The sequence below is a fragment of the Lepisosteus platostomus genome, chromosome 12 (assembly GCF_059453375.1).
Source record: "Lepisosteus platostomus isolate fLepPlt1 chromosome 12, fLepPlt1.hap1, whole genome shotgun sequence".
Lineage (NCBI taxonomy): Eukaryota > Metazoa > Chordata > Actinopteri > Semionotiformes > Lepisosteidae > Lepisosteus > Lepisosteus platostomus.
The window spans coordinates 33391323-33407049 of NC_142622.1; the positions used below are offsets into that span (position 1 = coordinate 33391323).

Genomic DNA, 15727 nt, shown 5'->3' on the forward strand with positions numbered 1-15727 from the left:
CCTCCCATAAACTCTTTGCCTTCCTACCATCTGGAAAAAGATATCACAGTATACGGGCTAGCTCCACCAGACTCTGGAACAGCTTCTTCCCACAGGCTGTCAGGCTTCTCAACACCCTGGAATCTACTTGCACCCACTCCAATTCCAGAAACAGGGTTTAATTTCCCCAGTGTTTTGTATATTGTATTATTTATTTGCCTTAGTAATGTCCACTATTTGCACTTTGCACTACAGTATGTGTATCTTGTCTACAATGTCTATGTCAGTGTCCTCTCTGTATTTGCACCGTGGACCAGGAGGAACGATATTTCGTCCCACTGTATACTTGTATATGGCTGGAATGACAAATAAACGTGAACTTAATACTGGCTACTCATAACTGGCTCTACCTGACTCTCTTCAATGCATGGGGTTTTTGTCATGAAGTCATGCAGCCATTTTTATAAGATAAATTATTCCCCTCAAATGGTCATGTTTAATCTGGGAGCCATTTTTAGGGAGACAAAATGATAAATCATATTTGTACCATGTTTTGAAACTGCATTTAAACTTCTTGTGATTATGAGAAGAGAGTGAAGAGAAAGCTCACTTCTAAATAAAAATGGAGCACTTACCAAATAGTGCTTGAAAGAACCGGGAATACCCTTTTCTTATAAAAGTTGGATGTTGCCAAAACTCATTCTAAAAATAACAGAGGTGCTATTTTCTGCTTTTTAAAAATAAAAATACATTCAATCAACATATTGAATCTACAAGCCTTTCATTATGTCACATTGAAATGTAAATTTCTTAATTTTCCTCATTTGGTGCCGGAAACCTTCTGTAGCAGGATGTAATCAAGCCAAATATTAACATAAATCACTTTCTGTGGAGGGGTAATTAACCCTATTGTACTGCTAGAGCCTGTGGGCTACGATTTCATCTCCTGTATGGTCTTCAATTTTCTTTATTAAATTTTAATTAAGTAATATTCATATGGGGTTTTAAATATTCATTGTACCATATAACAAGGGTGGTGGTGGGAGGGATTATGAATTAAACAATAATAAGCTACAGGGGCTCAACACTTGTAAATACAACGGTTATTATTATTAGCCAGGAGGAGAACATTGTTCTTCACTAAATATTTATTGTAGGTATTTTTCGTAAAAGATAATCACACTACCGGTTAGGCAGATGTTGTTGGTAGTTTCAACCAGAAATAAATGTCTACTTTTATTTCGAAGGTAGGGAGAATCTCTTTCACCCGCACAAAATCACACAGTGTTACCTCGTTTCAAATGCTGATCAAAACCTCTGATTTCTGTGAAATAACATAATCCAAATCCAGATCTATCTAGCTTGTCGTGTATTTCCAATCTTATTCCATGCTGAAGAGAGAAGAGAGAAAGCACAACATTTCGGCTGAAATTGAAGCTGAAACAACGTGTTTTCTCTCTTCTCTTTTCAGCATGGAATAAACTTATCACTTGTCCCTTTGCAGACTATGCATGCTGACGCAGCTACCCACCTGATGTATTTCTAGGCTGCCATATTTACTGTTTCCATGACTATTGACTAAAGTTATTCTTTTCAATTATTAGTCACGTATATGCAGTATATATAATGAAGAGTACAAGTAAAACAATGGATAGCTTGTCTCAAGTGTGCTGCTAAATACCCATCTTCTTCATATAATATGGAACATTACAATATTACCATACCATAATAAAGATGGAATTTGTGGTATTACTGTACATTATACAGTGGAAAAAGAAACATAAAAATGTTACAATCTTTTGCTGCACTATAGAGTCTTCAGGAGCTGTTTCTTGATTGTGAAGTATAGCAAATCAGAGACTTCATGTAGAACAATGAACAAAAAAACAGAATGACAGGCACAATTATTTTGCCTCGTGTGTGTGTGTGTTTTCTGAAAGGCAAAAGTAAGGTCCTTCTAATCCCTTTTTCCTTGTGGTGAGCCTTGGGCTGGAAAGAAATCAGAGACTGACAGTTTTAAGTCTGCACCTGGTTGAGCAGCTTTCTCTGTGTGATCATGCAATGAAAGAACAATCTTTACATATGGAATCCTGGATCAATAGGTCCACCTGAGATTTAAAAAACTGCAAAGCTTCAATTTCTGCTCTGCAGCCAAGTTTAAATTCATACCCTTTATTCTTGATTTTTCATTTGTCCTGTAAAATGTTCTCTTAAAATGCTTATCCTTGCAAATTTGTTCGACAATAAACACAGCGATAGGGGAAATTAATCTTTAACACTTAAAACAATTAAACCTGTATCTTATTTTATATCTTGTTATTTAATCCATTTACTGTCATCTGCTCTGTCATTATTTAATGATCCTCATTTGCTCCAAAGCATGAGTGTTTAGTAGCCTCTTCTTTTTTAAGCTTTAGTTCTCTTAAAAAATAAATTCACTGAAAAAAAAACTTTGTTTTCAATACAACAGTGCTTCCTGACCCACAACCTCTGCTCTTTGTTTAAGATTATGAAATCCTCTTTAAAAGTATATCTTAAGTACTGTATACATCTTACAGCACAACAGGTTATTACATTCATTTTCACGTTTAAAATTTTGTATATCTAAAACAGCACTCTTTTCTTTATTTTTTTAACCACATACTGGTGCATGCAGATAATAGAAATTACAAACATTGAAGAACTGTTGCTTTGCAAATGCCATTTTAATTGTCAAAACAAACCTTCAAATACTCGCCAAATTAAGGCTCTAACATTATGCTGCAACTAAGACATACAAAGCCTTATCTGTACAATGCAGACGGGGTACTTTCAAATGTGCCATTCTAAAAGAGACATCACACAAGTAATTTACATTTGAAACAGGTACAATGCTGTTAATTAGATGCATGCCACATGAGTTCAGCAGTTAGTGTACTGTTAATTGGATCCGTAGCATCTACTACAGGTTTTCAGTCACAAAATCACAGACTGTGTTTAGCTACAGTTTATAATATTATAATCTTGTGAATATTATAATCAGTAGTACTTTGTTTCTGGCCTTAATTTTCACATGCAGCACTTTTAGGAGAGTACAGATTTATCATCAACGCCACCTCGTATATAACAAAAATACGATACAAAAAACTGAGCAAAACATAAATGGTTATGTTTATGGTAGGTTTATTTTTAACAAACATTACAATGAAGAAGTTTTCATGTGCCATGTATCATACAGAACCTTAATGACTGTTGATTGTACCAAATATAAATATTAACACAGGAAAAAAACATAAATAAATTCTATGTTGGATTGCAAGGATGTGAAAGATTTGGTTTAATATTAATATGGCATTATAGATACAACAGATGGGTTTTGGAACAAACAGCATTTGTTGCTGTTTATTATTGTGTCTCTGTGTTTTTCGAAGCAACAGTTTGAGTTCCATGAACCGCTTTGTAAACTTTAAAACAAAAAAAAATCGAATGTACATAAGACTGACTTTGTTCTCCATAATTATATTATAAAAAAATTGTTAAGTGGATGCTGCTGCAGATACTCAAAACTGTCTTAACAAGATGTTTCAAATGTACAGTACGTGCCAATATCCCAAGCTAATATTTTACATTTAAAAAACGAAAGATAAAAAAAAAGGTTTTCATTGACAGTGACAGTTGACAGCCGCTTCTCCAGCTTGCATGAAGTCCTTCTTAGCAACCCTCCTCCTGCACCATAAGATTGGAATGATTTTCTTTCTAATTCAATTGAAGACTCAAGTGAATAAAAATAAAACGACCCTGAGGCTCCTGGGAACCAGAATTGCCAACTGGAAGAATAAATGCCTTTCTTACAGTGCTAATTTTGAATTCCAAGATGAAATCATTCTGTCATTTTCTGTTTTAATAAGGGGGCAGTACAGAGGAGTTCAGGCTCTGCTCTGTGATGTTGTACCCATGAGCATGTTTTAACCCAGTTGCTTCAGTTGACCGAAGTGTATAAACTGTCAACAGCATTAGCAGGGGTAATGGTGCTTCAGACCAGCATCTCAGCCAGGACAGAGGCTTGCACCCTCTATCTGACTAATGCTTAATACCAGGATCAGTCTGCTAGCCTAATAAGCCACAAGGCTGTTTTAAGTCTGCCTTGTGGCTTAAAACAAACCCAATTCATATCTTTAACAAAAGAGGTTTACATTGAATGATATTTTCAACTTTTTTTTATTCTGAAAAACGAATAAAGCTACTCAAAGTCCTGGCAAACATACACAATGTGTTATATGCACGTTTAAATGCATTAGTTCATGTCTGTTACTATACATACAAATTGTTATCAATCACAATTGTATGCTTTAAATCCAACACATCCAAAACCACAACATAAAACAAACCATACTGTACAATGCAGAAATAAATTTTAAACAGAGGTATCAAAGGAGAGTTTTGTTCAGCAGTGATATACAGTAATGTTTTGCAATAAAGGTCTATTGCAATTACTTAAATTCAGAAGATCAAAATCAGTGATCTTAACTATCACTCATAACATCAAAGTAATATAAAGTGCTCTAGATTCCATCTTATAACAAACAACACCCTGAGATTGCTTCTAAAACATTCACTCAACCTTGAAATGATTGCTTTAGGTGGAGTAAAGAGTACAAAAATAGAACAGCCTATCTGTATCGAATATATGATTTCCTTTCATTATTTGTATCCAATAAGATGAAAGTAAATCAGCATGTCTAAAAAAAAACACAATTGCAATAACCTGATTTCCAAATAACATACATCAATGATAATGTTTGTGCTTACATTATAGGAATTATGCTGCCATGGGCAACAGTAACACAAGATGACACACACTTTATAAATGAGAGTAGTTCATTCTTGTAGCAAATAAATCATGTATACCATTATAAATAGTTAGCTAAAACAAAATGACAATCATTGTAACCATTTTCACACGTTAAGTCACAAATCAGTAATTGTGTTGGAGGAAAAGAATGATACCACACCTTTTTCTAGGAGGTATTTCTAACACCTCCTCCCCACGCTCTGTAAATTTCCGCAACTTACAATTGATCACCCAAGGTTTGCAAATTCGGTTCTGTCCTCCTTATCCTGTTTCTCTTCCTCTGACCCTCTAGAGGACAAAATACAGTTACTTGGCAATGCTCTTTAATCTACCCTCGATACCTTTGCTCCTTTAAAAACTCGAACCATCTCCTTCTCTCGCCCTGCCCCCTGGTACAATGACCATCTGCGATTCATGAAGGCAGCCTCTCGCAAACTTGAGCGTAGGTGGCGTCTTTCCGGCCTAAATATACATTATCAGGCCTGGAGAGATTACTTATCTGATTATAAGGTTACTATAGAGTCTGCTACATCCACCTACTTCTCTCACATCATTGAAAATCACCAAAACAACCACAGACATCTTTTCTCCACCATCGACAGACTGCTCAAGCCAAACTGCCCTACCACATTACCTGTCTCATCACAACTTTGCAACACATCTTAGATTTCTTTAGTTCTAAGATTGACAACATCCGGCATCACATTCTCTCCACTACGGATATCATTTCCATACCTCCTCCCTCCTCATCCAATTTCTCTGGTTCCCGTCTCTCCAGCTTCTCTCTTCTTGACTCAGCATTCCTAAACAAACTAGTTACGTGCATGAAACCCACCACATCTACTTTAGATCCCATTCCCACCACTTTATTCCAGTCCTGTTTCTCTTCTCTCTGTCCCATTGTCCTCAATATTATACATGAATCCTTGAGCACTGGCATTGTACCAACGGTCCTCAAAACTGCTGCCATTACCCCCGTGCCAAAGAAGCCTAACATGGCTCTCGACAACCTTAACAACTTTCGCCCTTTCTCTCTAAAATTCTAGAATGTGCTGTCACACTTCAGTTACATAACCACCTCATGACAAACAACCTTTTCGAACCCCTCCAATCTGGCTTCCGTCAACTTCACAGCACAGAAACCGCCCTGGTCAAAGTCACCAACGATCTACTAATAGCTTCTGATTCTGGTTCTCTTTCTATACTCATCCTTTTTGATCTCAGTGCTGCCTTTGACACTGTTGACCATAACATCTTACTTTCTCATCTCGAGACTGTGTTTGGAGTTTCTGACACTGCCCTCAAATGGTTTAAATCTTACCTCACTGATCGCTGTCACTTTGTCTCTCTCAATGGGTACAGGTCTGAAATTGGTCTTGTCAAGTCTGGTGTCCCCCAGGGCTCAATACTGGGCCCCTTGCTCTTCAGCATTTATATGTTCCCACTTGGTCAGCTTTTAAGATCACATGGCCTCAGCTTTCATTTTTACGCTGATGATACTCAAATATACATCCATACCAAACCTGACACTGATGTGACCGTCTCTATTCTATCTCATTGCATCTCTGACATAAAAATTTGGATGACTCAAAACTTTCTTCATCTTAACTGTGACAAGACTGAAGTCATGCGTATTGGTACTCCCCAACAACTTCGTAAAGCCAGTCCTGTAACCCTATCTGTAGATGGTTCTGTACTTGAGCTTCAATCAAAATTGAAAAACCTTGGGGTTATATTCGATTCTGGCTTAACATTCGACCCACATGTACAGTATACTGTCAAAACAGGAAACTGTTTTTTCACCTTAGAAATATCGCAAGACTACACCCTATGCTATCATTAACTGTGGCTGAAAAGCTGATCAACATATTTGTATTCTCTCGAAATTGACTACTACAACGCTCTACTCGCTGGGGCATCTAAATTTACTCTGAACAAACTGCAGTATGTCCAAAATTCAGAAGCCAGAATCCTGACCAGGTGTAGTGCAAGTGTTCATATTACTCCTATCCTGGAGTCCTTGCACTGGCTTCCGGTCAAATTCCGTGTAGACTTTAAAATCCTCATGCTCACCTATAAGGCTCTACATGGCTTGGCACCTCAATACCTGTCTGAACTATTATCGCCCTACTCCCCACCTCGCAACCTCCGCTCTTCAAATTCTGCCCTCCTTACTGTCCCCCAAGCCCGTCTACATTGTATGGGCGACAAGGCCTTCTCCTGCTATGCCCCCAAGCTCTGGAACTCTTTGCCCAAGGATATCAGAGAGTCACCTTCTCTAAACTCCTTCAAATCCTTCAAATAGACTCAAAACCTTCTTCTTCAGAAAATCCTTTACTTAACTGGTTCCATTCTTCACCCCTCTGCTCTTCTTAGTACCCCTTCCACAGTCTCCTCTATTGTTATTGTTGTATTGTTGTAATTGTAATTGTGTCTTATCTTGTGTATTCTTCTTATTTATTGTTGTAGTCTTCTTATTCATTGTTATTGTCATCCTGTAAAGCGCTTTGAGAAGCCACCTTTAAAGGCGCTATATAAAATAAAGTTTGTTTTTTTTTTCACAAAAGGGTGTCGAAACTTTTTTCCCTGCCTATTACCAACCACGTGTTGATTTAACACAAGAACTGCGGAAAGGCATAACTTGACTGAAAGAAAAAAACAGATCAATTTTTCATTTCTTCTCATGATAATTGTCTCAATTTCCCTTTATTCGTGCCCTTTATCAGTTGTTTTAACAGCATTATGGGGAAAAAAATGAAGTGTCAAAGTGTCCCAAAAGGGTTAATTTACAGAGCAGAGAGAGAAAAAAAAAGTCTAGGAAAACACTGCTTTGCAATATACAGGATTCCATAGCAACATCATCTTCTCTGACAAACTGCAGTGGCACAAAGAAGGTCCAGCTAAGAAATTATAGTCATTTACAAGTACCTGGGGACACAGCTGCTCTCAAGCCTGTAAGAGCCTGCATACTGTACTTGAATACCACACTACATTTCGTTTCTGCCTTGTCTGGACTCCTACAGTACACTACCAACAGCTGGTGTAAGAAAGGGGTAGAAGAGCCAACTCCGAAGCCTTTTGTTGTATTTAAGTAATGGATATGACAGAAATATCCACTCTGTGCAGACCTAGCTAATGAATTATCCTTGCCCGCGAGTGCAATATTTAGAAAATTAGGGTTTAACACCTACAGTATAGGATGCAATTGATAAACGGTATCTGAATATACTACAGTGGAAACTTAGAAACATGTTTTTTCTGTCACCAAAATTATTAATTTTGTTAATACTACATTTAATTATATTCTGAAGACACGAAATTATTAATGAAAACTTATTTTGCTTTATTTTTATTTTCCATCTCATGAAATGCATTTTCAAGTTTAAATCAGGGTGAATCTTACATAAAGTAAAGCCCCTTTTATGTGCAATCAGATCTGTGTTGGACTCGTTCTACCTTTACTCAATGAGAAAACTTTTCTTTGTACAGTGTTGAGAACAAAGATATTCTACAGTAAGAGTTCAATAAATCTATACAACCACCCTTCATTTTCTGAGCAGTGCCTTGTTGAAAGCTAAGAGACATTTTATTCTCATTCTTGAAGTTCATAACATACATCAACTGGATTGTATACTATTTTCACCTTTATTTATTCCTGGCAAGATAATTTTAGACCTATGGAAAGTAGTGGAAAACACATTTAAAGCATGGGTAGAAAACTTCCAATAAGACCCATTGCATAGGGGACCCACAGATTAGCTCCCAAAGTCAGTTTCTAAGAACAACTGGGACTGTTGTTAATCATTTGTCTGTTCTGTGAGATTCTGGCAGTATGACTTCAAAATTCTGACAGTATCACACTTGCTGCTGGAAAATAATTATCTCCTTGAAGCAGGCAGGCTCTTGTTTCCCCATGGATAAAAATGATCCCTACAATCAATGCAAAAGAAAACATTTAGTGCACAGCCAGATGGCATCTAGAAATTAACTAGATGTTTTGGGTTTTTTTACTCCACACTTTCATAAAGGAATTTATGTACTATGGAAGTGTATAAGAACCCTTATGTAGTGATATGCACTGACCTGGTGAGGGCAGTGGTCACAAAGCTGAAAAGTGCATCCACTTTCGGGGCTCTGAGGAGTCAGCTACCAGACAGGCAAGAGCGAAGCTGAACGTACCGCAATGAGAGGGGAGGCAAGGGGAAGCTGAGTCCATAATAAAGAGACAGTGGTGAACACAAGAAGTGTCCGAGCACAGCGAAGCAAAGCAAGGAACTAAGCTAGAGCCAGGATTAACAGTGAAGTGCAGCTAGAAATGCGATAGGCTCAAGGGAAGCAAACGCAATGACTGAGCATGGGACTAATGCTGAAGCAGGACTTGAATACCTGAAGTTAATGAGATAAGTACCTATTAATTAGAAGCTGGTGGTAGTGATAAACACCCAAATTGTTATGGGAGCGGTTGATGATTTGACCTTCATGGAGATACATCTGGTTTCCATAGCGACATGCTGATGTGAGCCTAGGTTTGCACAAGTATTACTGTACCTCTCCCCCCTTAACTGGTGACCTCTGGGAAGAAATTAAAAGAGTCTACAAGGGATGAGACACACAGTCCCTTGCAGGAACCACCAGCGTACCGCCAACGCACAAAGTATTGTAAGCTTTCCTCAACCAACCGGAGGGGACGAGGGTTGGGTTAAATCTTGCACCAGGGTGCTGGTCAGAGCAAGTTTCAGCAATGATATGTGAAAAGCCAACGGGATTCATTGTCCGAACTGGCGGTAAAGAGCATGCCAGCAGGTGACTGGTTTCACCTGTTCAGTGATCCGGGAGGGACTGATGAAGTGAGAAGCCAGCTTCCTTGAGGGTACCCACAACTGGAGGTGCTTGGTTGACAACCAGACTCTTTGGCCAGGCTTCAGAGGTGGAATGGCACAGTGGTGACAAAAACAGAGCACTGCCCAGAAGGGCTGTCATGTACGTGACACCAAACCCCTTCAAGATCCCGCATATTCCTGTCGGCAGGAATAAAGGTTTGCATAATCTGGGGACAGCCTGAGGAGTGGAAGCTGGTTGTCATAAAGGCACTGGAAGGGGGGACATACCCGTGGATGTGCTGCACAGGATGTTACAGGACAGTTCATCAGCTATTTGAGGAGCTGACGGTAGCTAGCCTAATGGGATAAAGTGTGTGGCCTTGGAGAATCAATCAACCTCTGAGAGGATTATAGAGCAACCTCAAGAGTGGGGAAGACCAGTAATAAAGTCTGGCAAGTTGGAGGACCACTGGTGATGAGGATTGAAAGGAGACTGGAGGTGACCTGCCATAGATGTTCTTGGGTTCTTGGCCCTGTTACAGATGGGGATGTGGCCACAAAGAACTCAATGTTGGATTTCACAGAAGTCCTGATGGATTAATTCCATTGAGTGTTGAGTGTCTGGGTGACCTGTGAGCCTGGAGCTGTAGCCCCATAACAGTACCCCTGGTCTGGCAGAGAGAGGAATGAATAGTTTGTCCAGAAGAGCTTTGGGAGGAGCAGTATTGGAGGCCAGTACTGCCAATAGTGTCTCTACCACCTCCAGTAGTGTAGCTCCTAGAATGCAGGTGGCAGGTACTGTATAATGGGCCCTGGATCTGTGGAAACCCCAGCATGGGAATAGATGTGAGACATGGCGCTGGTCATTCCATTCTTCGACCCAGGTTGGTAGGAAACTCAGAAATCAAATCGGGAGAAGAATAGGGCCCACCTCACCTGCCTTGTCTGTGCAGGTAACTTTTCCAAGAAAAACAGTCCTTATAAATGTAGCAGTGTAAGAAGCTGTCTTCCAGTCAACGGTAGCACATCCCAAGTGGTTACTTTCTTCAGATTCCTGGTTTAAACATATTGAAATGGAGGCGTTGCGAGAGAAGTGTCTCATAACCACATATTCATTTTCTCCACACCTTCCATCACTTCTCCTTTGGAACACGGGTTATGAAGATGTCAGAGTCACCAAACAAGTTGAAACCTTCCTAGCTAAAGTCAAACATTTTGTTTACTTTTGATGGCTGTCGTAATGCTGTTTGTGGCGAAACGGAGGTTGCTGGGACTTGTTTTTAGTACTTGGTAGTACAGGTAGAATGGGGGAACTGCAGACATCTGACTATCCATCAAGTCATTCATCTCTTAACAGGCTCACAGGTTTGCAGCAATGCAACAGGATGATCCACGCTGATTGGAGAAGGGAAACAGCTCTCACTCACATCACCCCAAGTCTGAGCGCCTGAAAACCGGAAGAGTCGCTGTTTCTCTAGAAGCCAAGGGATTCAAATAATTTCAACCCTGCTCTCGGTGGCAAAGAGCACTGCTGCTGGGGGAATCTTGGCCACAGTTAAGAAATGACATAACGCAAGGTCAAATTCACAACATTGGGATCCACCTGCACTCAAAACCCCCTAATGTACGCTTTGTTGGTTGTAAAAATGTTTACTTCTTGAGCCACTTGGAAATCATTTACACCTTTTCCTGAATGTAAAACTCTTTAAAACAATTTCTGCAGCATCTCAGCATGATTGGAACCTGGCCATGTTCATTACAGAAAATGAAAAGAAGGTTTACGATTCACTCAGAATGGTGCTAATTACTGAATGACACTGATTTCTCTTGGTCAATTATTTTAAGCCTTCCTTTCTTCCTGCTTTGATTTTTTTTACAATATACAAGAACCGCAATCAGGAAGCCAGAATTCACCTTGAAATGCAGAAAAATACTTTGAGGTACAGTTTAAAAACTGATTTGCCATTTTTTAAAGTTCCAAGAAATGGATAAGCAATCATCATTTTCGTTTTTTCTTGTATCTCCACAATAGCTTCAAAAGAAAAAAAAAACTATTTTTGAACGCACTTAAATTTTCCTGCATATGCTGGAACATTTGTCCTTACTGAAATACACTACATCTGCAATAAACATGGAGCTCAATGGATTGTGGGAAACATAATTGTAATACAATGCCTCTTAAATACCTTTTCTGCATCTCTGCTTTTCAGATTTTATGTTTCAAAAGGATCTACCATACTTTACCTATTTGATGTGGAACTGTAGTATCCATTCTCTTCAAGAACCTCTTCAATCATGGTCTAAAGTAGCAATTAAAAAAAATGTATATTTTTATTCTTACTAGTAAAATATTAAAGGTTTCATCTGCATTAGGAGCAAACAAGTTACTTCTAAAGCTGTTTTGTATATTCCCATATAAGGTATTTAAAATCGGGCAGAAAAATCTCTTCTCTCTTCTATAGAATAGGTTATATTACAAGTAAGTCGTTTGTTTCAAATCAACTTGTTTTTGCAAAGTATTAAGACAATATTTTGGGACATTACAATTAAAAAACTGTCAAGAATTCCCTGTGCACGTGAAGAAAACTGGGATTTAAGAAAGTATGGCTTATTAGCTGACAAATGTAATACACTCTATACTATTGATATTAATTACGCAGCTGGAAACAAATGTCTCTGTAGCTAATGTATAACAGCATAAGGGCAATACAATTATAATTTAAATACAGCAAGTGGCAAGTGACAGTGATCTCCTTCTAATGTAAAATATAAGAATGTAGTATCCTGCTCCTGTTTACATTTTCATAGAGACCTACAATAATCAGTACAGCACCCATGCCTATTAATTGGTAAATTCCACTGATGCTAGATAATTTCAATTCTTTCTAATTCATCCGGAAAGGCAAATTTCTATCCTTTCCAAAGTGTGCTATGAAGGTTAATGTTAATTTGAAGATGCTCTGATTAAAATTACAGATATTTAATTATCTCTGCTTAGGAAGCTAATTTTTGATTGATTAGCAAGATTTTTTTCTTTTTTTTTTGGAGAAGCCTCAGATTAATTCTCATGTAAATTAGACATCTGGTTAATACAGTGCAAAAAATTTGCTTTACAAGACTAACCTGCATTTGCTCATATGTCACGCCATCCTGATACTTCATACTTCCTGAGTTACCTGTGAATAGTTGAAGTTGTGGGGTAACACTCATATTTCTTTGAAGGTCAATACTCTTTTATTGAAGAGGAATATTTTATGAAACAAAATGGACTTTACTTGTAAAAAAGTCAAGAAAAAGAAGAACTTTAAGAAGAAAAGGAGAAAATAGCTTTAAAGGTCCTACATTCAATTCAATGTATTTTTATATAGCGCCTTTCACAACAAGGTTGCCCCAAGGCGCTTAACAATGCAAGTACATACAATTACAGGTATTACACACAGGGCACCCATTTTGTTTTAATGCATCTATTGTGTAAAGTTTGAAACATTTAAATATGCAAAAACACATTGCATCGCAAAGGCAGCGCAACAAAGGTGCATCGATCTTTTTTCACCACATATTGTACTATAAACTTCAGCCTTGACTTGTATTAAGTTTCGGCATTCTTCAGTCTTATTGATCTTAAGCTTTTAACTTAAAATTGTGTTTTAGCTAAGACAAATAAAATTAGATTTTCAAATATTTAATCAATTATAAACATGACCATTTTGATAAAAAAAATTGGCTAAGGAAGAGAATTAAAGAAATAAATGTATAACATTTTGTATAGTTAGGTGTTTAGTACATTGATTTGTCATTTTCAGTTTTTTTATGTATTGAAAATAACTATAGTATTTGTCTGCAGGGCATTGTACCAGAAATCTGGATTACCTGTGAGTCTGTACAAGTGATCAAAGCAAAAGATTGCAAAACAGCCATGCTACAATGAGGGTTTGTAGTGAACTGGTTAAGACAGATGTATTAGCATATTTCTGTGAAGTGCCCTTCAAATTTATTCTTATCCCCAATAACATAGGAACAAAAAACAGTCCCGGGTTACAGATAATCTTTCTTAAACAATAGACTAATAGAGGGAACTCATAGTGTCCGTTATTGCAGGAATGTCCGTTAAATCACTAATAGCATTTTTTAAGTATTAAATTAGAAATATAAATAGGATTTATACTGTATATATGTGCTTTCTGGATTTTCTGACTTTTTTAATAATTGCAATCAACACACACAATGAAAATTGTTCCTGTGCCCTTTTTTACCATGAATATTCAAGCTGTTTATTTCATGTGTCATAAACATACTGCATTAAATTTGCTAGAGTACACAAAAACAGACAACACCCATTGCAAGCAGCAGACATACCCCTATTCAGGGCACCATTGATATTTCTGAATTTTATACCTATAGTATAAACCAAGGTATTACTGTAATGGTATACTAGAATCATAGTAACATTGCATGGAGCATATTTGTCTCAAATAACTGAATTCCAGAAAAGAAGGTCACATTATCAAAACATAAGTATTCCTAAATATTAACTAAATGTCAGCAGAAACAAATCTAAAATAACGTGCTGCTTTTTTGGAAGTGCAATGGAAACATCTAGAACTATAGCATATAAAGTCAACTGAAGGTTTCTATTTTCACTGGAGAATAAAAGGAGGTAGCACAAAGAGAACATCCAGTAGTAGCAGATGCATCCACATGGAGGAATGTTCATACATTTCTCCTCTATGAAGTTCCGGGACTTTATAACACAATACAGGAGGCATGAAGTCAGTCCAATTCCTACAGTATGTAATAAATCTAATCCTTTTTTTTTCTGGATGTAATTATGGATGTAAAATGACTTAGTTCTGTGTGTTGCTACTAAGATTACCATAAAACATGTTTACATGTGTTAAGAATGAAACGCTCAATCTGTAAATCTTTCTGTCATTTGAAGTTTATTGTTGCTCTTTCTTCAGGGGGTATGAATAAATTTGAAGGGCACTGTAAAAACCCACTCCAGAAAGAGACATTTCCAGAAGTAATAAACAATGTTAATACTGTGCAAGATCCTGGTGAGGCACTTGAATATTTGATTCTAGGTGATGGTAAGACATTTAAGGAGTCAAGGACATCAACAGCTAAGATTCTTTTTCTTTTCAGTCACAGTTTCATAAGGTCTGAAAAGAATGTCTGAACAGAGTCCTGACCTCTATGAAATAACAGGCATCACAATGTTTTCATTTGGTTAGAAAGAATTTGTTTAAAGCTGTTGCTCTTTCTTTGTGGACAAATGGCACCAAAGAAATCCAGAACTCTAGATGAATAAAAAAAAAGTTTCAAATGACACCAAAATAACCTTGACATCCCCATTTGCACCCTTCCATTTTCTTTTAAGACAGCTACAGTATGAAGACATTGACGTTCACAGCAATTATACATTCCGGTGTAACATCAAATTATTCTTCTCTGAAAACAGAAATTCAAGGTCTTAAACTAAAGTCAAATAACTGACATATGATGAAAGGGGTGAAGGAAATGTATTATTAATACACATATCCTTATAAATTAGACTTTGTAATGCAAATGATGCCTTACCTTGATCCTCAGGAGACACTGGGTTTCCCCCTAAGGACTGGCATAAAAATCGACATTCTGTACTAACACAGCTGGGCTCTATGAGTTCTGGAGAGCCCTGTAGGAGCTGTGAATAAAATGGACAACACAAAGGTTTATTAAGCCCAAGTTCAGACCTGACTTAGGTAGAACTGTTGTCAATCATTGCAGACGGTGAACAATTATAGTAATGCAACAACATATGGACGGAGTAATTTCCACATGCTCGTTTTGTTCCTGTAATAAATCATTCAGCAAACGAAATCCCTTCCCTTCTGTTATTCATACTCACTAAGCAATGACAGAGAGATTCGCTTTACCGTGACTTTGCCTGTGTTGCTACAAATATGCAGGACAACTTTGAAAGTTTTCTGCGTGAAACTTTCAGAATAAGTTTTCTTTTTCTTCCACCTCTTCAACAAAGTTCAGCTAAAATTCCTACTCTGTATATATATAGGTTTAGAAAATTGTTATTTCTCCTTCCCATACAAATATTGTC

General features: G+C 37.5%; 1 protein-coding gene across 7 annotated transcripts in view; it reads right to left on the reverse strand.

Annotated features, from left to right (window-relative positions):
* Positions 1 to 3124: 3124 nt before the first annotated feature.
* Positions 3125 to 15727, reverse strand: part of nek10 (NIMA-related kinase 10) — a 62121-nt gene continuing 49518 nt past the window's right edge. For 6 of the 7 annotated variants that reach the window (XM_088601689.1, XM_088601686.1, XM_088601687.1 and 3 more), the window contains 4 exons: positions 15211 to 15316; positions 12754 to 12806; positions 11875 to 11930; positions 3125 to 8740 (listed from right to left, as the gene is read on the reverse strand). In XM_088601689.1, coding sequence (XP_088457815.1) covers positions 8689 to 8740; positions 11875 to 11930; positions 12754 to 12806; positions 15211 to 15316 — 267 coding nt within the window. In that variant the 3' untranslated portion in view covers positions 3125 to 8688. Of the gene's footprint in view, positions 8741 to 8893; positions 11078 to 11874; positions 11931 to 12753; positions 12807 to 15210; positions 15317 to 15727 lie in introns of all 7 variants that reach the window. The other variant, XM_088601688.1, reaches the window with a different exon arrangement.